Here is a 20,005-nt window from a genome sequence, read left to right on the forward strand (position 1 = left end):
GCTATCCGCCCCAAAGCCTTAATTAATCCCGCCATCACGTGCCTTTCGATGGTGTGCTTCTTGGTCTTACGTAAGGTAGGTCATAACCGCCATCTTATCGCCTATTTCCGGCATGATTGATTACCTCACCAGGCTCACTTTTTCCAACTTCAATCCCGCGTCGGTGTTGAATCTCTCCGCATCCTGCGCAATGATGCCCACATTTGCGGACTTGCGGGGTGTTATGTAATGCGGATCTATGTCCGCACAACAGTCCGGACTTATAGCCTTCCATTTACAGAGTATAGCTGTTTAACCATTTGACAGTTTGACGTAAGAGCCGGATATGGAGTATGGATTTCAGACTCAGGGGGCTGCTGGTAGAAGATCGTCTCCTTAGAGTCATATGAGTGGGGCACAACGATACCACTATTTCCGCATTATGGGAAAGAAGTCGTGATGAGTCTCTCAATTCTTCGAGACAAAATCTACGACTTACTTCTCGTGCAACATTGGCGCAATCCCGCCGGCAATGCGCAAGATTGATCGTTGAAGAGGGTGGCACGGGTGGGAGGGGATCGATGCCACTAAACTTTAAATCCAAAGTCCAGAAACTCCTTGATAAAAGCGGCTTTAAGCCCATTAGCTCCAGACATTCCGCATCGCATGCGGTGAATGCGGCCGCGTCGGCCGCTGCCCCACGAGACATTGTCATGTAAGTGACTTCTAGACATTGGCATTTCAACCCAAATAAATACTAGACGAAATCTCCTGTTAGCTTTGAGTTAGAATCATCATCACCATCAATCAGAGCAACAACAACACACAATAGCAGCATAACCTCCAAAGCAACCAATCCCCCACGAAGAAGACTCGTATAAGTCCATAAACAAACCTCAACCAAATCCCTTCCCCAATATACAACCATGTCCATCCTCGCGCCCTACGCCGAACAACACAAGGCCACCTCCGGTCCCAACGACAGCCGTCCCACAGCAGTCCAAATCATCCAAGACCAAGACCTCGTCGGGAAATGGACCGATAAAGTCGTTATCGTCACCGGCTGCTCCCCCGGCGGTCTCGGCCCGGAAACCGCTCGAGCCTTCCACGTCGCCGGCGCCGACGTCTACATCACTGTCCGCGACGTTGCCAAGGGCGAGGAGGTCGCCAAGGATATCCTATCCGATGGCAAGCCCGGCAAGGTCGAGGTCATCAAGTTGGACCTCGGATCTCTCGAGAGCGTAAGAGAGGGCGCCAAGGCGTTCTTGGCGAAGTCTGACAAGTTGAATGTGATTGTCAACAACGCTGGTATGTTGATACTTGCTGCATTAGTAAAGAGGTCACATGGGCTAACATAACTATCAGGAGTCATGGCCTGTCCCAAGGGCAAGACAGTTGACGGATTCGAAACCCAATTCGGCACAAACCACCTCGGTAAGCAACTCAATTCACAAGAAGAAGAAGAAGAAGAAGAAGAAGAAGAAGAAGAAAGAAAAGATCTTCAATCCTAACTAACACAAAACCTCCTCCAGGCCACTTCCTCCTCTTCCAGCTCCTCAAACCAACCCTCCTCGCCTCCTCCACCCCAACCTTCAACTCCCGCGTCATCTCCGTCTCCTCCTCGGGCCACCGCGGCGGCCGCATCCAATTTGAAGACTTCCACTTTGACCACACCGCAGAATACACACCCTGGGCAGGCTACGGCCAAGCAAAACTCGCAAACATCCTCTTTGCAAACGAACTCGACCGCCGCTACGGCGCCCGCGGCCTCCACGCCCTCAGCCTCATGCCGGGCGGCATCGAGACGCCGCTGCAGCGCCACCAGCCTGGCATCACCGAGATGATTAAAGACCCGGCGGTCCACAAGGTCATGAAGAGTCCCGCGCAGGGCGCGGCTACGTCTGTTTGGGCTGCTGTCGCAAAGGAGTGGGAGGGCAAAGGCGGGAGGTATCTGGAGGATTGTGCCGAGGCGGAGGAGGTGAAGCCTGAGGCGGGGATGCTCGCGCCTGGGTATGCGCCGGCGGCGTATGATGTTGAGGCGGAGAAGAGGTTGTGGGTTGAGAGTTTGAAGATGGTTGGGCTTGAGGATGATCAGTGAGTCTTGGCCTGGGAAGATAGAGAGGGCCTGTAGACGCAGGGGGGGGGGGGGTTGTATGTGATGATGTGACGTTTTGGAAAAGAGTTAGCATGCATGAGGTAGACATCGCTTATAGAATTTGAAATTTCCACTCAAGAACTTTTGTATAAGCAAGGCTCAAAATTTTGTGGAAAGATGAAGGGGGGGTTGCACTCCTAAGGAGCTTCATCGGTGCTTCATTACCTAGGTGGCAGAAGGCCGCCCAAGAAGTGAAGTGCTCGAAGAGATGCATATTCTTAGTAATTAGAGCGCCGACTATCCGGCTTGTCGGCGGCTCTTTCTGCAGACCGGCCCCGCAAGCCGACCTCATGCCGGTATTGGCCCGGTCCCGACGGCCAAGACCCCTTCACAACTACAACATCTCACGGCAAATGCCCTCAAGAAACTGATCTCCCGTGGTTCTTTGTCATGGTATTCGATATCCATCTCATCCCCTCTAGCCATCGACTTCCATAGCGTCACCATTTTCCTTCTCCATCAAATCTATCTTCCTGAGTATAGTCTCCTTCCATATCCTGTACTCCCTGCGCTTCTTCTCGCTCAAAAAGTCATACCGCTCTAAGAACATCGTATCCGCTCCGCGTACAGGCGCCTTGTACCCACCCGCATCCTCCCCTCCCCGACCATGGCTATCAGCAATAACATGGCCCGCCTCAATTACATCCCCCAAACTACGATACCAATCCGCATCCAGCCACCCCCGTTCAGAGACCTCCTTCACCGCAGCATCAAACTCCTTACTTTTTACAGGCAACCACCCCTCCCACGCCTCATCCTCATCCAACCCGCGCGTATCAACCTCCTCCCTCGCCTTGGCCAGTAACTCCAGCACCTGCTTCCGCGCAGGGACGTAATTCTCCCGATCCACATCCTCGCCCGTCGCCAGCTTCCGCACCTGCTGCGCGACGAAGAAATACACGGCGCCGCACAGCGCGGCCAAATTCTCCCGCACCCAAGCATCGCGCGTCCGCAGCCCGCCGGGGACGACGACGTACTCCATGCCGGCCAGCATCGTCGGCGCGAGGTGCTTCTGGTTGGTATCCCTGCACATGAGGCGGATCGTCGGCTGGATCCAAAAGTGGAGGCCCGACTTGTCCTTGGGGTAGGCGACTTTGCCTGTTGATTTCGTCGGGGTGTTGGGTACGCTGCCGCTTGCCGCTGGGTTCCCACCGCCGCCGCTCCGGAACTGCGCGAGAGATCTGTCTTTTGTCGGTGTTGGGCGGTGCGGTGTTCTGACGGGGGAGTCGACGCCGTGGCGTTGCCTGTTGCGTGGGGTGCCGTTTTTGCCTGGGGTGCGGTTGAGGGCTGTGTTGGGGAGGATGTTGTCGAGGTGGCTGTAGAGGCGCTTGTAGATTCGAGGGGGGATTGGCGGTCGTGGTTCGATTGGGGGGAGGTCTAGGGTGATTTTGAGTCTGAGGGAGTGTTAGTAACTGGCGTCGAGGAGAAAGCATGTGTGTGTTTTTGTGTGTCTGGGGCGGTGGTGTGAGCTTACCTGTCGCAGGCGATGTGAGCGCATGCGTATAATCGCCCGATTTCTTCGTCTGCTTTTAATGTGCTTGCTCGGTGTCTCGACTGTGCTAGTAGAGAACCCGCCAGCTCTACCAGGGACGGTGGCAAAGCTGAGCCGTGGGTCGGCATCAGCGAGAGGAGTGTATGCTCTATTGATCGATTCATTGTGAAGGGTGGGTTGTGCGGGTTGAAGAGCTTTTTGCGCAAGACGCGTCGAGGCGCGTGAGAGCTTAGTATCAGCTTTGAGACTCTTGGACGGGCGAAAGGGCACGTTGGTGTCAGCGGGGCTCGCTCAATTGGCGTGTAAGCTATGTTTCTCTATGCTTCCTATGCTAGTCGGCAGGGTCGAAGTCGGTCGTCAATGTCGAGTGTCAAGCTGGTAGAAAAAAGTGTTCAGGAGCTGAGGTAGTGTCGAGAATGGGTTTGTTGCGTCACCGAGGCACCCAAGCTTAATTGGCACGCCGCGACCCCGGGTCTAGAATGTTTAAGCCCCCCCCCCCGCGGGCCCCCTGTCAATCGCCGATCCCTGCGTCTGCCGCTCCCTGAAGAGTAAACCTAAGGCTAAGGACGGGAGTGTGGGAGTGTTGGAGTGTTGGAGTGTGGGAGGCTCAGAGGCAATCCCCTGAATTGGCCATGGCGGAACGCCACCTGTTCCCGTGAATATTCCCATTCCCCCGTTCCTGGTTCTCCATTCCCCATTCCAGTCTACCGTGTGTTCCTCAGCAATTCCGACACCGCAAAGTTCCATCTTTGGCCCAGCTTTTTGTCAGCCTTTTCTAAATTGAACCTTGGTCCAAAGGTACTTAGATACCGTACCCATTGATCGGCCCCCCCAAAATCTTTGTGGCTCTTTGTTCAACTTCATCGGCGCCTAGCTCCCATTGTGTACCTTATTCCAAGAGTGTCTGATCTTTTGTCTGCAATTGTTACACGTGTCGTCAACAATTCAGCAAACTCGCGACTCCATCTCGAGGAATACGAAAAGCAACCCCCCAAAATCCAACAAGCACCTCCTCCAGCGATAAATACCACAATGCACACCGTATACCTCGCCGCTCTGGCGCTCGCCAGCCGCGCCCTCGCCCACGGCGGCGGCGACCACAGCCAGAAACCCATAGTCGACGAAAACGCCGATTGGATGACGAAGCACATGGCCGGTATGCAAACATGACAGGAACCCCAAGATATCCGAAAAGTAATGCGCGACTGACAATTTTCCGCCCTTCTTTACAGAGGAGCACCACATGGAAGGCTGGGACTCGGCCTCCTTCTTCACCCTGCACGACTACAACAGCGACGGCGTCTGGCAAGGCGACGAGATCCTCCGCACATACGGCCTCTTTGACGAGACGAACCACCACGTCTCCGAGGAGAAGCGCTTCGACATCCTCCATAACCTCATGGAGCTGCTTGACACGAACCAGGACGGCAATGTCAACCGCTCCGAGTGGGACGCCTTCATCGCCAGCGGCAAGACGTTGCCCGACGTCGGCATGGGTCCGGGACACCACGGCGACGACGAGTACGAGTACGAGATTCACCACTGGGAGAAGTAAGTCATTTGCCGCGGTTCCGAAAACGCAGACAAGGAAGAATGAGGAGCTGACGAGAAGCGCACCAATCTAGGTACCATGACGAAAACACCAAGCTCGAAGACCTGACGCATCCCGAAGATATCGAACATTTCAAGAAGCACGAGGAGATGGAGGACGCGCAGGACAGGCAAGAGCAGCTCGACCACATGGCCGTCGTGGAGGAGAACATCCCGCAAAAGTTCCGTCGGTCATAGCCGCTTCGGTTTCCTCTGGGGTGGGGAGGATCGAGGATGACAGGACGTAAGGCAGAACAGGGATTTGACGACGTCGACGAGTAAGAGAGATTCATGAAAATGATCATGTAACACTACTAGATCTTGTAATATGTACATCAAAGACGCAGTGCCATACATCGGGCGCGTACGTCTTGACTAATTCGACATGCTCGACCATCGCGTCTCGCCCGCTGCCGCCATCTGTCGCTACTGCCCAACTGTCGTAGAGGCGTTGGATTTGTGAGCGCCGCGATTCAATCTCGTGGACGCCTACGTTCTCGTGCAGATGGAGCCAGCAGTCACCCTCGCACGGCGCGGTGATATCCCACGCCGGTCGCCACGTGGGCTCGCTGGTCGGGAGAAGCCCGCCGTTGACGTGTAGAATGTTGACTACCGTGCCCGACGCTCGCATGTCTGCTATTCTAGGCATAGCCTGTTGATTATCCTGGAGGAAGATTGTGATTTGCTCATCGCCTGAAAACAGTTGTGCGGCTGAGAGAGATAGGTCCTTTCCTTGTATGACTTTGATGCGCCAGCCGTTGGCCACGGCGCCGCGGCGGAGTGCTTCGACGCTCCACGGGTTGAGTTCCCAGCAAAGGACCTTTAGTCCGAGTTTGGCGTAGGAGAAGGTGAAGTAGCCGATGCCTGCATACATGTCTACCGCCCAGTACTTCTTGAGCGCAGATGCTGGTAGTTGACGGCGTGGAAACGTGGTGTCTGGACCGGCTTGGCTGTGAAAGTCGAGGAGGCGCGTCTTCTCTTTGATGTTGCCCCGGCTGAACATTGTCCACCGCGGAGCCCATGTTTGATGTATGCCGTTTTGCTTAGTCGACACCCAGAAAGCTCCCTCAAAGTCTTGAGGCGAGGGGTTGGCGGGGTTGTTGGAGGGGCCAAAGTCGCCGTGGAGGATCTTGAGCCCACTTGGCGTCCGCAGGATATTCTCGCTCTTTTCGACTTCAAGACTCTCGAAATCTATGTCTGTTTGCAGGGGAATTCCTTCGTTGACGGCGAGATGCGTCAGGGCTGTTGAGCCGGTCTTGGAAACGTCTCGGAGGATGGCCTCCCACAGGCGATGAATCTCATCGTTCCTGATATTTGGGTGGTTGAGAATGGCTGGCCATGGACCCTTGTTGAAACTTCCGCTGGGGAGCAACAGCATGGGCTCATATACTGTGAACCGTTTGGGCGTGTGCTGGTTGAGGAGAGTCTCGAGCTCGTCTTGGCCCTTCCATGGTTGTGTTTGTGGAGGTAGTGAGATGAGCCAGGCTCTGGTGGCTGCGGATATTGGGTTTTCTGGCTTGGGTTTTTTGCCTCTTGGTTTTTCTTTCCTATCTGTCATAATTGCGTTATTCTGAAGAATGGGTGGGTGAAATAAAGTTGCTTATGAATATACTCTTGAAATTGGAAATCGTGTATGCCTTCATTCGGCGCTGTATACGACCAAAATCTTTGGTGTTGCAAACCGTTAGTGCATTAGACGATTTTACAGGGGTCAGAACGGCTGCCACCTTGAGGACCGTTAAGAATAAGTGCCTTGGGAGTGGGGTGCCGCCAAACGAGCAAACCAAAGTCAACCTCGGAACTCCCTCGTTCTGTCTTCTCATCGTCACCTTCATTTGACCTTAGCACGGACATCTCTAGTCTTCAATTGAGAGGATGGACGTATTGAATTTGTCAGCGCATTTGAGCTATCTCAACGATGCTGCTCATCTCCTCAGGGCGTCCGCCCCCGAAACCTCGGCGTATCTCATGAGCCACCACAACGAGCTCATGTTCATGAACACCGTTGAGCAAAACGATATTCAACGACAACACGTCTGCGGCGCCTGCGGTCACATCATGGTCCCCGGCCAGGGCACTACACTCAAGCTTGAGACTGAAAAGGCACTCAAGAAGAAGAGGCGCGGCGTTGTCAAGACCCAAGCATCCAAGGCAAAGGTTGAACAGAAGCCGCAGCGGTCTGGCACGCGAAAGCTTTTCAGCTGTGGGAAGTGCAGCCGCACCACCAAGATATCGTTCCCTGCGCCGCCACCGGCCGTGAGACGCCGGGCCAAAACTGAGCAGCTGCCCGCGAAGAAAAGTCAGCAAGCCGCTGTGGCCGAGGCAGCTAAACCGGCCACGTCCAACTCTAGCAGCAAGAAGCGTGCAAAGAACCGCAAGGCCGGGTTGCAGGCTATTCTTAGCCAAGCCAAGACCTCGTCCTCGGCCAGGAATCTAAGTCTTGCCGACTTTGGACGGCTGGGGTGAGAAAGACTTTAGCATGCGCTTCCTAACCTTCCTAACACTCACAACTTCCGGCTCGTTAGCCAAGTCACAGCGTCCACAACTCCGTGGTCCTGTCAGTGGCGGCCATGACAAACCAGCGAAGCGGGCGGGCTATTCTCGGGAATATTCTCGAAGGTTTCCTGCCTTGGGAGGAACCTGGGGACCCGCTCAATGACACACATCGGTGCCCAGCCTGCAGGGCCTGCAGCTGCGATTGCCCCTCCAAAAATTTCAAGACCCCGCCATCGCCATCCCACCGAGTCAACTTACCTTAGATCCCCCCCGCGACTCCGATAACAAAAACCCGACAACGAAACTCCGTCGTTGCGCGATGAAGAGAAAGTACGACAGTTCCCAAGAAACACCTTCCAACAATAAATCATTCGCCATGGCCGCTCCCGATTCAAAGACCACCCCCAACGAGTTCTTCCAGGCCATTGGCTCCAAGGTCGATGGCAGCGATGACCAGAAGGTTGTCGAGGAGATTGAGTCTCTCTGCATGAACTGCGGAAAGAATGTGAGGATGCGCTTAGCTCCAACTATCTGCTTGTCTTACTAACTTGGCGTCTAGGGAAACACCAGATTGCTTCTGACCTCGATCCCCTACTTCCGCGAAATTATCATCATGTCATTTGCCTGCGAAGAGTGCGGCTTCGCCAACAGCGAAGTCCAGCCTGCAGGCTCCATCCAACCCAAGGGCACACACTACGAGCTCCGCCTGACCGCGATGGAAGACTTTGCGCGCCAGGTTGTCAAGTCCGATTCGGCGACCGTCAAGTTTATCGAGCTCGACCTCGAGGTACCCGCCGGCAAGGGCCAGCTTACCAACGTGGAGGGTCTCCTTAGCACAATCATCGACGATCTCGACTTTGGACAGGAGGCGCGCAAGGAGCAGATGCCCGAGGTCTACCCCAAGATTGCCGAGATTATCGAAAAGGGCCGCGCCATGCTCGCCGGCAGCTCTTTCCCCTTCCGTGTCACCGTCGACGACCCCGCCGGCAACTCCTTCATCACACCCGACTTGAAGGATGGTGTCGGCAAGTGGGAGAAGCACGAGTACCTCCGCACCGCCGAGCAGAACGAGGCTCTGGGCATCTCTGCTGCACAGGCTGACGAGCTGGCCGCCGCCGCTAACCCTGGCTTGACTGCCGAGGGCGACATCATCCCCAACGAAGTTTACAGTTTCCCCGCCAGCTGCCCGGGTTGCATGCACTCATGCACAACACACATGAAGATGGTTGACATTCCCCACTTCAAGCAGGTCGTCCTCATGTCCACCGTTTGCGACGAATGCGGCTACCGCTCCAACGACGTCAAGACGGGTGGTGAGATTCCCGAGAAGGGAGAAAAGATCATCATCAAGGTCAACGGCCAAATCGATCTCGCCCGCGATATCCTCAAGTCCGAGACCTGCGCGCTTGAGTGCCCTGAGCTCAACCTGTCCGTCAACCCAGGCACCCTCGGCGGTCGTTTCACCACCATCGAGGGTCTCCTGACCCAGGTCCGCGACGACCTGAAGAGCCAGATCTTCCAAGTCGACGGTAGCTCCGGCGGCTCCGGCGGTGACTCACTCGATCCTACAGAGAAGACCAAGTGGACCACCTTCTTTGACGGTCTCGACGAGGCCATCAACGGCAACCGCGAGTTCACTGTCATCCTCACCGATCCCCTCGCTAGCAGTTTCGTTCAGCCGCTCGTCGACCCCCCCGCGCCCGACCCATCTATCCAGCGCGAGTACTATGACCGCACACACGAGGAGGAGGAGGAGCTTGGCCTGTTAGACATGAAGGTGGAGGGGTACGAGGAGGAGGCTGCCAAGGAGGCTGAGGAGAGGGAAGCGGCGAAGAAGATGGATCAACTTTTGGACGCCAACATGGGCAAGAGCTCATAGTACGGTGGCGGACGAGGGTGGGAATGAGATGAGTGGTATGACACATTTGGGTTTTACGTGAGGAAGGGATGGGGATTGATAAAAGAAGTACATGATGATGATACCTACGCATAGGCGGGTTATTGAAAAGTTTTTTGAAGCCTTGGAAACGTCTGGCGCGATTTGTGATTTTCTCTACGTGTGTCGACTCCCTTTGGTGGGTGCCCACCTAAGATGCGCCGACGAGAGGTTTGTGGCCGGTAACGTCCGGTATCGTCCGTCTGATGATGCTTTTTTTTCATCTTATTCTCCATATACAAACGCCTGGGAAACGGGAGTTCCTCATCGTGCCAAAGACGAGTAAAAGAGTCTCTGGTGCAAGGTGATTGATTGGCGTTTGAAGCGATAATGATTAGTTCCTGCCAAGGGCTACTCGGTCTCTTCTTATCGCATGGCGTTCTCATCGTTTAGACGAAGCTTGACTGGTCCACTCAAGTCATGCTCTGGTACCAGTCACGTATTATGCTACGGACAACCGAGAGATTACTTTTATATGGATTTCTTACATCGTCTATCGCTCGAACCAATCAATTTCACATAGACATATAGCAGAATACCTCGTTGTTACGCCCATGTCAAAGTAGTGGAAACGCAAGTTGGGTCTTACTGCAAGCATACAAGACTGAGCGCCTTTTATAGCAGTCCCCCTCCCCTCAGTCTTTTACCCCCTTTTTGATTGGCCTTGCAGATGGTGTGACGATTCAAGTCCTCGCTCAACATGCTCGAGATCGATCGCAAGCAAATGAGCAGGAGTGGCGATATTTCACAGAAAAGAAGTCCAGGTTTGAATGGGGAGCTAGTGCAAGCAGCTTCAAGACGAAAATTGGCAACCCACATATGTAACTCATGCTTCATTTGCTCCAAATCAAGCCATCAGCAAAACTATATGAAAGCCCCCATGTCTATCAAACCAATAGTTCACATTCCCTCTCTCGCATAATTGCTGTGTTTTCTAAGCTTCGCTCCTCTCTGCAATGGCAGTTAGTAAAAACGGCGTTCACAGTTTACCCACGTTAAAGGGGGGGAGGGGGGGTCCATCCTTACCATGTACAAAATATACGGCAACGGCACAAATGCAACCGCAAAAATAGCCAAAATCATACTCGACCCGAGCACGTCGAACCGGTAATACATTGGCGGGATAAACAGCGGGAACGTAGCACCGCACATGGCGTTAAACAGCTCATTCCCCGCCAGAACAGAACTGACGTGATCAGGGTACGACTCGGCGAGGTAATTCAAAATCGAGATATACAGCAACAACCCGCCCGCCGTAAAAAGCGAGGAGCCCACAATGGGCACGAGGTAATTTATCTCGGGCCGCGCCGTCCACCCGAACCAGACTAAACTGGCAGGGATAAAGAGACATCCGACCATGGCGGGGTGGAGGTGCTTCTCCGGCTCAATGTTTCCCTCGCGATCAAACTGCGGCTCGATGCGTTTGCGATAATAAAGAAAGAAGGGCGGGATGGTGAGGAGGACGCCGACAATGAGACCTAGAAGCGCGATGCCCTGTTTTCCTGTGCCAAAGTGGTATACCTCGCCGTAGGCTTGCGGCAGGGCCTCGAACCAGATGTACATGAGCCCGTAGGCGAATGCGCTGTAGAGGTTCAGGAAGAAGACGGCTGGATCGGTGAGGACGAGGGTGAAGGGGCGGACGAGATGTGCTTTGAAGACCTCCGTGCCGGCGGTGTAATCTGCGCGCAGCTGCGCTTCGCAGATGAAGCCCGGGTCACCTGTAACCTTTCGCAGACGCATGGCCCTTCGATAAAGAATATTATCCGCGCTCGTCTCTGGCAGAAAGAAGATGAGCACCACCAGGATCCAGGCTGCCAACCACGACACGATCCAGGCGGACCAGGTCCAGCCTTTCAGCTCGACGGCGAAGCCGCCGACGATGGGCCCGAGGGTGGGACCGCTGATGCCGATGAGGCAGAAGGAGGCCATGGCGTAGGTGTGTTTGCGGGAGACGAACATGTCGTTGAGAATGCCCCCCGCAGAGCCGAGGACGGGGGAGCCGAAGAAGCCTGCGAGGAAGCGGAAGCCGAGGAGCATGCCGATGGAAGTGGCGAGGGCGATGGGGATCTGGGCGAGGCCGAAGATTGTGAGGGCGGGTATGTAGATTTGGTTGCGGCCGATCTGGGGGATTTCGGAGAGGGGGCTCCAGACCATCTTTGCGTTTTTGTCAGTATATGTGTGTGTATGTGTGTGTAGATGAGGATATGGGAGGGGAAGGGAGGGCGGAAGGGTGTAGGCTCACTGGACCGAGACCGTAGCCTAGGACAAAGACTGTCAGACCTAAGAGGGCTACGACTTCTGAGACGCCGAATTGCTGGCGGACGCCGTGGGTGCCGACGGTGTAGATTGATGCGCCTGCGTAGACAGCAATGACGAGGAGGCAGATGTGGAAGCTGACGATGGCCTTCTTCAAGACAGACCAGTTTCTTGGGTTCTGTGGAGTACGACCTTAGCTTCGATATCAAGGGGTTGGGATAGGGAGATATGGGGCTTGAAGTTCTTTCGCTAACCTCTGGGTCGTTTGGCAAGAACTCGACGAGATGGAGACCCTTTCTGTTCTCAATGCCATACTTTTCCCACGTCGTGCGGCTGATTGTCTGGTTGTTTAGGATGTCGCTGTCTGCTTTCTCCGAGTCTAGTGAGAATTCTCGGACCTGGGTGTGCCTTGAAGCGTATGAGAGTCTGGAGTTCAGAACGAATGATTCGCATATTAGTATAACGCCTTTTCTCTTCCGAGCGTGAAACGTTGCAACTCACCCCGAGTTTGAACGATCATAGCCGCTTTCCGTGTACCGCTGACGGATCAAGGGATGTCTCTCGTCAAAATATTGGAACGCCGGGTGCCTGGCTCTCGTGACTGCTCGAATGACGTGCCATGCCCAGGTATCTCGAACGAGCTCGTTGAAAGTCATGTTGCCGCGTCGTCGTATCCAATGTCAACTTCCTCGCCTAGCAAACACTCAAATGTCGAGGAAATATTCAAGACCCGTCGATCCTCTATATGAAAGGATTAAGAACGTCCAGAAACGAATTCGAGGCGGTAGTCCGTCAAGTTTCAACTTTCTGAATTGCCTAGATGACCGTCATCGTCCTAAGCAAAGAACAATGCGAAGAATACGTGTCTCTTGTTTCTTGATAGTCCAAAGAAACGTTGATCGCCGCGGATCCCCGACAAGAACGCACTGATTCCTGTTGCCCCCCTTCAAGAAGAACTGAAGTTGTGGGAGCCGTTGGGAATTCGTTTCGCTACCTCCGGGGGAGAGGCACACGGTCCCCCCCTCCTCCTCTACTTGCCCGAATACGTCCAGTGTGAAACTTTGCAAACTGAGTTGCGCAAATATGTTCAGTCGGGAAAGAGGTGTGGCATGGCTGAGCGGTACGGGCTCATCCCCCATGGACAATGCACTGCCTATGGCGGTAAGTTGCTTCGAACATCCTTTCCTAGCCTTCCGGGCGGCGCGCTCCCGGCTCGAGTTTCCACTCTTTTCGTCCCGTCCGGTTCCGCGGATTGGCCCACCTACCGGTATGGGGCCGTGTGTCCCCCCCGCGACTTTGGCCAGAACTTGGTCTGGGCCAAGAGTGTTTCCATGCGTTTGACGTCACTGAAACAAATTTGATCGAATTATCGTGCAGCTAGAGAGAAATTGAAAAGAGCCAGATACACTGTCGACGAGCCTTTCAGTTGTTCAATTAGTCAGGTGGTCACGCTAAACGGACGTTATGTAGAGTATTTGGGAATCATGTCGCTTGCTGTCAAGCTGGACCTAACTCTTTTGGCGCATCTAGAAATGACATTCGGTCATTGCCTCGAATTCTTTGCTTGATTTCGTGTTCCAAAGGCCGGATCAAGACAGGAAAATCTCGTCGAGGCAAATCGTCTCGCATCAGCTGAAGTTGAATAAATCAAAGCGTTCGCAACAGAGGTGTAAGTTGACAGCCTCTCCCCCGCCGTGAAGTGGGGGGTGGTGGCTTTCATGCGTGCAGACCACAGTCGGCAGGGCGGCAGGGCAGCAAGCTCGAGTCGGCACCCGGAGCTCAATGCACCGATGCCGGGGGCCCCAATGAAGTGGTCCACCACGCAACCTTAAACCTCCAGTCGCATCCGTCCAGCATGCATACAGCTTGAAGCTAGCTTCTGCGCCGTCAACAACACCAGACGACTACACAACGATTCGAGTTCGCAATCGAAACCACCAGACAAACATCCAACATGTCCGTCACATTACATACGAATCTCGGCGACCTCAAGATCGAAGTCTTCTGCGAGAGCGTCCCAAAAACAGCAGAGGTAAGGCCATTCCCATCATCCCAATCATCCCAAAACTTTCCCCCTTCGCATCCCACCCGCGGCCGACTCACCATCCACCAACCCACCCCCAAATCACATCGCGAGACAACTCCTCCAAACAGACGACTAACCCTCTTTCCTCTCTTCGTACAGAACTTCCTCGCCCTCTGCGCATCACACTACTATGACGCCTCTCCCTTCCACCGCCTCATCCCGAAATTCATGGCCCAGACAGGCGGTCCCGCGCACCCTTCCCCTCCCGACAACCCAAAGGGTGGCCGCTCCATCTGGGGCGGCGTCTTTGACGACGAGATCCGTCCGGCCCTCAAGCACGGCGCGCGCGGCGTCGTGTCCATGGCCAATAAAGGGCCCGGCACGAACGGCTCGCAATTTTTCGTGCTCTTTGACAAGGCGCCGCACCTGGATGGGCTCAATACCGTGTTCGGGCGGATTATTGGCGACGATAGCACCGTTACGCTGGGCAAGATTGAGGCGGTCGAGGTGGATCGGAAGAATCGGCCCAAGGAGCCGGTTGTAATTGATAGGGTTACTGTTCATGCGAATCCGCTTGCTGGGTGAGAGAGAGGGAGGAGGGTTGGTGTGTTGAGGATCGTGAGGGGATATGAAGAAGAAAGGTTTCGTGTATGGCTCCGTGGGGGAAGGGGGGCTATTGGGGGGGAAAGGGCCCCTGAAAAAGCTATGATACCCGTACGTCAAACGGTTCAAGACTGTCCTGACGGCACACAATTGTTTAGATGAAAAGAAAAGACTATTGCTTTTGTCAACCCTCTCCCTCGGCCAGCTAGGGGCAACCCATTGTATCCTATGAAGTGACCTAACCGGCGCGTCTGACACTGAGTTCAGGCTGCCAGGCAAGAGAGTGACCGAAAGCTACACCAAGGCCTTGGAAGATGAAGAAGTACTCGCAAGTCCAGAGTTTGAAGAACCAGGGAAAGCAGTAGAGGTCAGTTCTGCACTGTGGTTCTTTCGGTTCTTCACCTGACCTCTACCAATGGTACATCATCCCATGAAGTAAACTCCGTTATTGTTGGCGAATGTTTGAAGTGTGTTAGACAGGAAAGCAGAGCGGACTCATGTAAAGTCTGGCTCTCCTCTGCCTTCCACTTCCACACCAACCCTCCGCCTTGCAAATGTTGTAACTGCCGATCAAGCTCAACTAAACATGGACATCAGCAACATAACATTCCGATCACGTCAGGCATGGCCCACACAAAACATCACTAGAGAGGCACGTCTAGACACCAGTATGTAAAAATCAAGAAGAACAACATGATCCATAATTCGCCTTCGCTATAGGATACCATGACAATAGGCGTCAGCGTACAAAGCCAAGCCAGCCAGGTGGAGTAAAGAAACTCAAACCCCTACGATGCAAAAAGAATATACGGAAATGTGGTGCAGCCCAAACTCCGCCTTAGTGAGATATGACCAGAGTCCTAGGATCAACAACAAAAAGGAGGGGGTTACCAAACAATAAAATGACGAGGGGGAAAAAAAGTTGTTTGACATATCCTCCATACGGATCATTGACACCATAACACATGTGTATGACCATTCATTTATACCTGCCGCTGCATTCATGGAGCCGGCGCAGCAGCCTTCTCCGGCTCGCCCGCCGTCGCCGCTTCCGCCGCCGCCTCTCCTTCCTCTTCCTCTTCTTCTTCCTCTTCTTCCACTTCTTCGTATTCAACCTCCTCTTCCTCCTCCTCGCCCTCCTCCGCAACGATACCATTCTGTCTTTCCCAGACCTGCCTTCGAATCATATCATCCTTGGCCGTGCGCGCCCTTTCCACCTCCTCAAAGCCGCCAGACTTCTTCAACTTGCCCTCCTCGACAAAATTAGACAGTTCCCTCTGCAGCTCATTGCCCTTCCGGCCCTCGAGTTCCTTCTGCCTTAGTTTCTCCGCGCGCTCAATGGCTTCGAGACGGTTCTCGTGGTTGGGCTGAAGAGCCCTCACCTCGCCCAGAACGCCATCCTTGGCCGCATTCGGGTCGAGGCTGTTTCCGATACCGTTCAGCCCCTTGGAAAAGTTACGCGCACTGCCGGCGCTGGCGCCAGTCCCATTGTCCTTCAACTGCTCCTTGGTAGCCTGCTCGACCAGCGCAAAGGTCTCGGACGCCTTCTCCAGGTCATCCTGCAGATCAATCATGAGATCCTCCATAAGGCGCAGCTCATCACGGCCCTTGCACACGTCCTCAAGCTCCTTCTCCCAGATCTTGGTCCAGATGGGCTTCTCTTCCTTCATGTAATCCTCCACCTTCTTGAGCTCCTTGGAAAGCTTCGTGATATCCATCGCGACAGTCTCCAGTTGCCTAGGCAGGGGCCGCACACCACGGAGAACCACATCTTTGCGGAGATCCTCGACCAAATCTTGCAAGTCGTCAACCTTTGTGACGAGTCGGTCGGAGTCTGTGTTGAGCTGCTCGCGACCCTTGGTGACGTAGGCATGGCCAGTCTCGCCATCAATGGTCGGTATCGAGGCTTTGACCACCGCCGCCTTGACGTTGCTCGCCTTACTGCGGATGGCTGACATGGAGCCTTGAATCTCCGACTGGAAGCTGGAGTAGGCCTGGCGCATGACAGCGAGGTCACGTCGCAGAGTCTGAATCTCGGTGATGTGTCCAGAGGCAAGCTTACGGCCGCCAGCAAGGCTCACTGACTTGGATCCGTCAGCAGGCGCAGACACAGCCGGAGGGGCGGCAGCAAGCCTGGCCATCTCCGCAACCGCCTCTTGCTGACGTTCCGAAACTCGCTGAAGGGCCAGACCCTGGTCGTCTTGGTTCTGCTTCACATCCTGTACTATTTTCTTTAGTTGCCCGATGCCCTCGTCGATGTGACGTTTTACTTCATCGAGCGCCTCGACATTCAAAGCTAACACTGTCCGATCCTTGATATCCGACAGATCCTCAAGTTCGTGTCTAACCCCGGATACGGGATCTTGTATATAAATTTCTGGAAGATCAGCACCGTTGGAATGCGTATTCCAAGAGAACTTTTCGATAAAGGCCAGCTGAAGGCGTCCGATCGAGAGCTCGCTGTACCCCTCAGGCAGCACAAACTTCTTGACTTTGGACTTGTATTGCAAGAACAACGTCAGCTCCGTGGTGAGCGGCGGAGACTGCTCGTGAAGGAAGCTGGCATCGCGCTTCTTCTCCGGGGTCTTGATCCCTGGTGAAACCTTCGGTTCGTCCTTGCGTGGTGGTTCAGGCTTGCCATCATCGTCGTCAGGTGACATAATAGGAAGATCATCGCTGAGAGGGCCTTTTAGGGTAGCGCTGGGTTTTGGGTACTTGTCCTCTGGCGTTTGAATCGTTGGACTTTCGGGCCTGCCTGCCGACAGCTCCGCTGCGGCCTCATTGTTGATTCGGCTCGGTGCCGGAGAGGTATCTAGTTGTGGCTGCTTCGAGGCCCGATTTTGTCGGAGCGTCTCTCGGGTCTGAACAGCACGCAGAGATTCCCGGACTTCGCCCCGCCCGCGGTTCGGTATCGGGGAGTTTTGTGATGGCAGCATTGGCACGCCATTCATGGCACTGCCTAGGTGCTTAGATATTTGATACTGCGAGTAACGCCGAGAAGCTCTTCTCTCCAGGTCACCGCCCTTCTGCAAAGCCGCGAATGCGCTTGATTGCTGCTTTGGAGGAGGCGGTGGCGGCGGAAAAGAGTCAACGTTGACTTCTCCAGACTGCGCAGAGGGCATCGTCGCCTCATCTCCGGGGTACGGAGGCATAACGGGAATGTTTTGCATTGTCGTGCTAGACATGGAAGACTGCTCCGAGTTGACGGAACCGCGCGACTGATCTCTCGGGGGTAGGTGGCGACGACTTGGAGAGGTGCTTGCTGGGGCGGCACCGGCAGATTGGGAGGATTCCCTCTGAGCGTCTGGTCGATAGCCATTCTGAATGCCCTCCTCCAACAGATTCGTTAATCCAGTGTTGCCACTGCCAATCGTGCTCGTGCTTGTCGTCCTCTCCGGCGCGCCTCCTGAGCCCCCACTTTCCCTGTCTCGTGGTTGTTTTTGGCGCAGCTTTTGCTGTTTGCGCTTCAGTCCATGGAGCAGATTGATGATGATATCTCGAATCCGTGGAAGGTATTTTTCCAAGCTTTCGGTGCTCGCTTCCTGGCTCAGGGTAGACTCTAGTATGCTTCGTAGCAGTTCAGGAACGTTGCCTAGATCGGAGGTATCCACGTTGATGGCAGTGAAGGCTCGGCATGCCATGTTGAACTCGTATCCTAGTCTGACATACACATCAGACACCTGACCGTCGGTAGCTTGGCCGCGCGACCATTGTGTGAGGGTTTCCAGTAGTTGTTTGGTTGCGACTAGCAGGTGGGTGACGCTCTTCTCAATTTGCGATAGAGGCATGGCTGAGCTGCTGGTAGAATTCTGTAGATCGAAACTAGGTCAGCTGCTGGACAGATAAAAACAGTGATGGCAGAAGCACATGGAATCGTTGCGCAGCCATCGCATTTGGTGGAAGCTCGAGAGTGGCTTCCCGGTTGCTGGAATGCGTAATCAGACTCACATTCGATCTCCGCATCCCATTTGGCGGGGCGGATCGGTTTGAGGCGTTGGAAGCTCTCGGCTGCATACCGGTACCCGGTGATATTGACCGGACGGGCACATTAGGCGGCGGCCCAGGTTCGGCACCTGGGGAGCGCCGTTGCATGCGCTGGGAAGGGGTCGGCGCCTGCATCGTAACTCAAGTCGGCGGGTTTCTTCGTCTTTGCGATTCTCTGGTCCACCTCTTCCTTGCGCTTCCCCAAATAGTTTCTCCGAGATGAGGTACCCAAAAAGTTAAGACGAGCGAGTCGGTAGAAGTTTGTGGAAATGGCTGGATCGGCTCGCAAACGCTTATTGAAGCAGAGGGTTGAAGTTCATGCCACGAGAAGCAAAGACAGCGAAGGGCGGATTCTGCGAAGCTGCTGCCGAGGTGTATGTGCGTACGTCAGGGCAATATGTCGAGATTCGTCTCATCCGATGCCTAGTCCGAGGGCGAAGAGATCGATACGTGGAACGTTGGTCGGCGGTAAGGGGGGTCCGTCCGGTTCGGTGCGAAGGATGGGGGTTGTTCTGTGTGCGAGACGGAAGCTGTAAAAGCAAGGGCTAGAACGCGTGCCGGAGAAGCGAGCGGAAGTTCTGCGATATAGGTGGTGGGTGATAGGTTATCGGGGATGCCGTCGATGGCGTTGTCGTCCGTAACGAGATGGTCGGCGCGCGCAGAATGTCGCAGATTGTGTGATTAGTAGCGAGACCTGAGGGAGGGAAAATCGACAAGGCCAGGATCGGTTGCAGATGGCAGAGCGCAAAAGGCAATGCAGCAGAATGCAGAGCAGGAAGCACAGCAATTACGATGTGGAATTTCAGGTGAAGTATGTATGTACGAGGTACAAGTTGCAGCACGTATATGCAATGTCGAACCGTGTTCGGAAAGCGGAGAGGTCTCTGGCCGTATCCGTAGCTTTTTCGGCCCAAAGACCCAGAACTTCTACAGCCCAAAGAGATTGAAGCAAGGGGACGGGACCGCACACTTTCCATGCTCTGCTCTTTTTTTTCTTCAGTGCCCTTCTCCTCTTCTTCTTTAACCTTGCCCTTCTCCGTCATCCCTCCCCCAGTCAAAGTCCATAAAGCATAAGGTACCTCGTGGCACGCGTGGCACGGTACTCGTCGGTTGCACCTTGAAGCGGCCCCCCCAGTCCAAGTCCGCTGCCCGTCACCTCATCCTGACAGTGGAGCGCTGTCTGGGCTCCTCCCACTGGCTCCTTCAGTGGCTTGATACCCTTGTTAAGGATGAATCCAGGGTGCACGTGCCCCGTCTACCAGCCACCCGATATGCAACTCGGTACCACTAACCACTCACCCACTCACCATTCACCACCACCTCAGTTCAACCAGTGAGTCTGTACCGTCCATCCATCCACCTACCTCAACCAGAACCAGGACTATCGCACCCCTTGAGCCCGAATTACATACAACATCACTGATGAAACACTAAAGAATGTTTCAAAACATCGATAGTCTGTGATGTTTGTTCTGCAGAGCGGGGTGC

The 20,005-nt window shown here is 54.5% G+C and overlaps 9 protein-coding genes across 9 annotated transcripts; 5 read left to right on the top strand and 4 right to left on the bottom strand.

The window, feature by feature from the left end:
* Positions 1–905: 905 nt before the first annotated feature.
* BDP55DRAFT_544934 (short-chain dehydrogenase) lies at positions 906–2,077 on the top strand (the record flags this gene model as incomplete). Its single annotated transcript, XM_060568530.1, has 3 exons — positions 906–1,287; positions 1,345–1,413; positions 1,512–2,077. The coding sequence occupies 3 exons, from the start codon at positions 906–908 to the stop codon at positions 2,075–2,077; spliced, it is 1,017 nt and encodes a 338-aa protein (XP_060433440.1).
* A 475-nt stretch (positions 2,078–2,552) lies between these two features.
* On the bottom strand, positions 2,553–3,790 carry BDP55DRAFT_544719 (origin recognition complex subunit 6; the record flags this gene model as incomplete). Its single annotated transcript, XM_060568510.1, has 2 exons — positions 2,553–3,528; positions 3,609–3,790. The coding sequence occupies 2 exons, from the start codon at positions 3,788–3,790 to the stop codon at positions 2,553–2,555; spliced, it is 1,158 nt and encodes a 385-aa protein (XP_060433441.1).
* Positions 3,791–4,329: 539 nt separating this feature from the next.
* On the top strand, positions 4,330–5,578 carry BDP55DRAFT_651462 (uncharacterized protein). Its single transcript, XM_060574053.1, has 3 exons — positions 4,330–4,782; positions 4,859–5,177; positions 5,252–5,578. Exons 1-3 carry the CDS (start codon positions 4,659–4,661, stop codon positions 5,412–5,414), a joined length of 606 nt encoding a protein of 201 aa, XP_060433442.1. The 5' UTR covers positions 4,330–4,658; the 3' UTR covers positions 5,415–5,578.
* Positions 5,385–6,963, bottom strand: BDP55DRAFT_377454 (tRNA wybutosine-synthesizing protein). Its single transcript, XM_060567138.1, has 2 exons — positions 6,944–6,963; positions 5,385–6,882 (listed from the first exon to the last, which is right to left on the bottom strand). Exon 2 carries the CDS (start codon positions 6,772–6,774, stop codon positions 5,518–5,520), a length of 1,257 nt encoding a protein of 418 aa, XP_060433443.1. The 5' UTR covers positions 6,775–6,882; positions 6,944–6,963; the 3' UTR covers positions 5,385–5,517.
* A 128-nt stretch (positions 6,964–7,091) lies between these two features.
* Positions 7,092–7,682, top strand: BDP55DRAFT_725178 (uncharacterized protein; the record flags this gene model as incomplete). Its single annotated transcript, XM_060578982.1, has 1 exon — positions 7,092–7,682. The coding sequence occupies one exon, from the start codon at positions 7,092–7,094 to the stop codon at positions 7,680–7,682; it is 591 nt and encodes a 196-aa protein (XP_060433444.1).
* A 406-nt stretch (positions 7,683–8,088) lies between these two features.
* Positions 8,089–9,591, top strand: BDP55DRAFT_544848 (ZPR1 zinc-finger domain-containing protein; the record flags this gene model as incomplete). The annotated part of the gene is made up of 2 exons (XM_060568522.1): positions 8,089–8,217; positions 8,272–9,591. 2 exons carry the CDS (start codon positions 8,089–8,091, stop codon positions 9,589–9,591), a joined length of 1,449 nt encoding a protein of 482 aa, XP_060433445.1.
* Positions 9,592–10,548: 957 nt separating this feature from the next.
* On the bottom strand, positions 10,549–12,560 carry BDP55DRAFT_544669 (major facilitator superfamily transporter; the record flags this gene model as incomplete). Its single annotated transcript, XM_060568499.1, has 5 exons — positions 10,549–10,599; positions 10,675–11,802; positions 11,891–12,082; positions 12,159–12,330; positions 12,406–12,560. The coding sequence occupies 5 exons, from the start codon at positions 12,558–12,560 to the stop codon at positions 10,549–10,551; spliced, it is 1,698 nt and encodes a 565-aa protein (XP_060433446.1).
* A 1,208-nt stretch (positions 12,561–13,768) lies between these two features.
* BDP55DRAFT_651469 (cyclophilin type peptidyl-prolyl cis-trans isomerase/CLD) lies at positions 13,769–14,723 on the top strand. Its single transcript, XM_060574054.1, has 2 exons — positions 13,769–13,936; positions 14,090–14,723. The coding sequence occupies exons 1-2, from the start codon at positions 13,859–13,861 to the stop codon at positions 14,513–14,515; spliced, it is 504 nt and encodes a 167-aa protein (XP_060433447.1). The 5' UTR covers positions 13,769–13,858; the 3' UTR covers positions 14,516–14,723.
* A 648-nt stretch (positions 14,724–15,371) lies between these two features.
* On the bottom strand, positions 15,372–18,857 carry BDP55DRAFT_377520 (actin interacting protein 3). Its single transcript, XM_060567139.1, has 2 exons — positions 18,482–18,857; positions 15,372–18,342 (listed from the first exon to the last, which is right to left on the bottom strand). Exons 1-2 carry the CDS (start codon positions 18,650–18,652, stop codon positions 15,535–15,537), a joined length of 2,979 nt encoding a protein of 992 aa, XP_060433448.1. The 5' UTR covers positions 18,653–18,857; the 3' UTR covers positions 15,372–15,534.
* Positions 18,858–20,005: the final 1,148 nt, after the last annotated feature.

This window comes from Colletotrichum godetiae (assembly GCF_030913485.1).
Source record: "Colletotrichum godetiae strain CBS 193.32 chromosome Unknown BDP55scaffold_7, whole genome shotgun sequence".
In the NCBI taxonomy this organism is placed as follows: domain Eukaryota; kingdom Fungi; phylum Ascomycota; class Sordariomycetes; order Glomerellales; family Glomerellaceae; genus Colletotrichum; species Colletotrichum godetiae.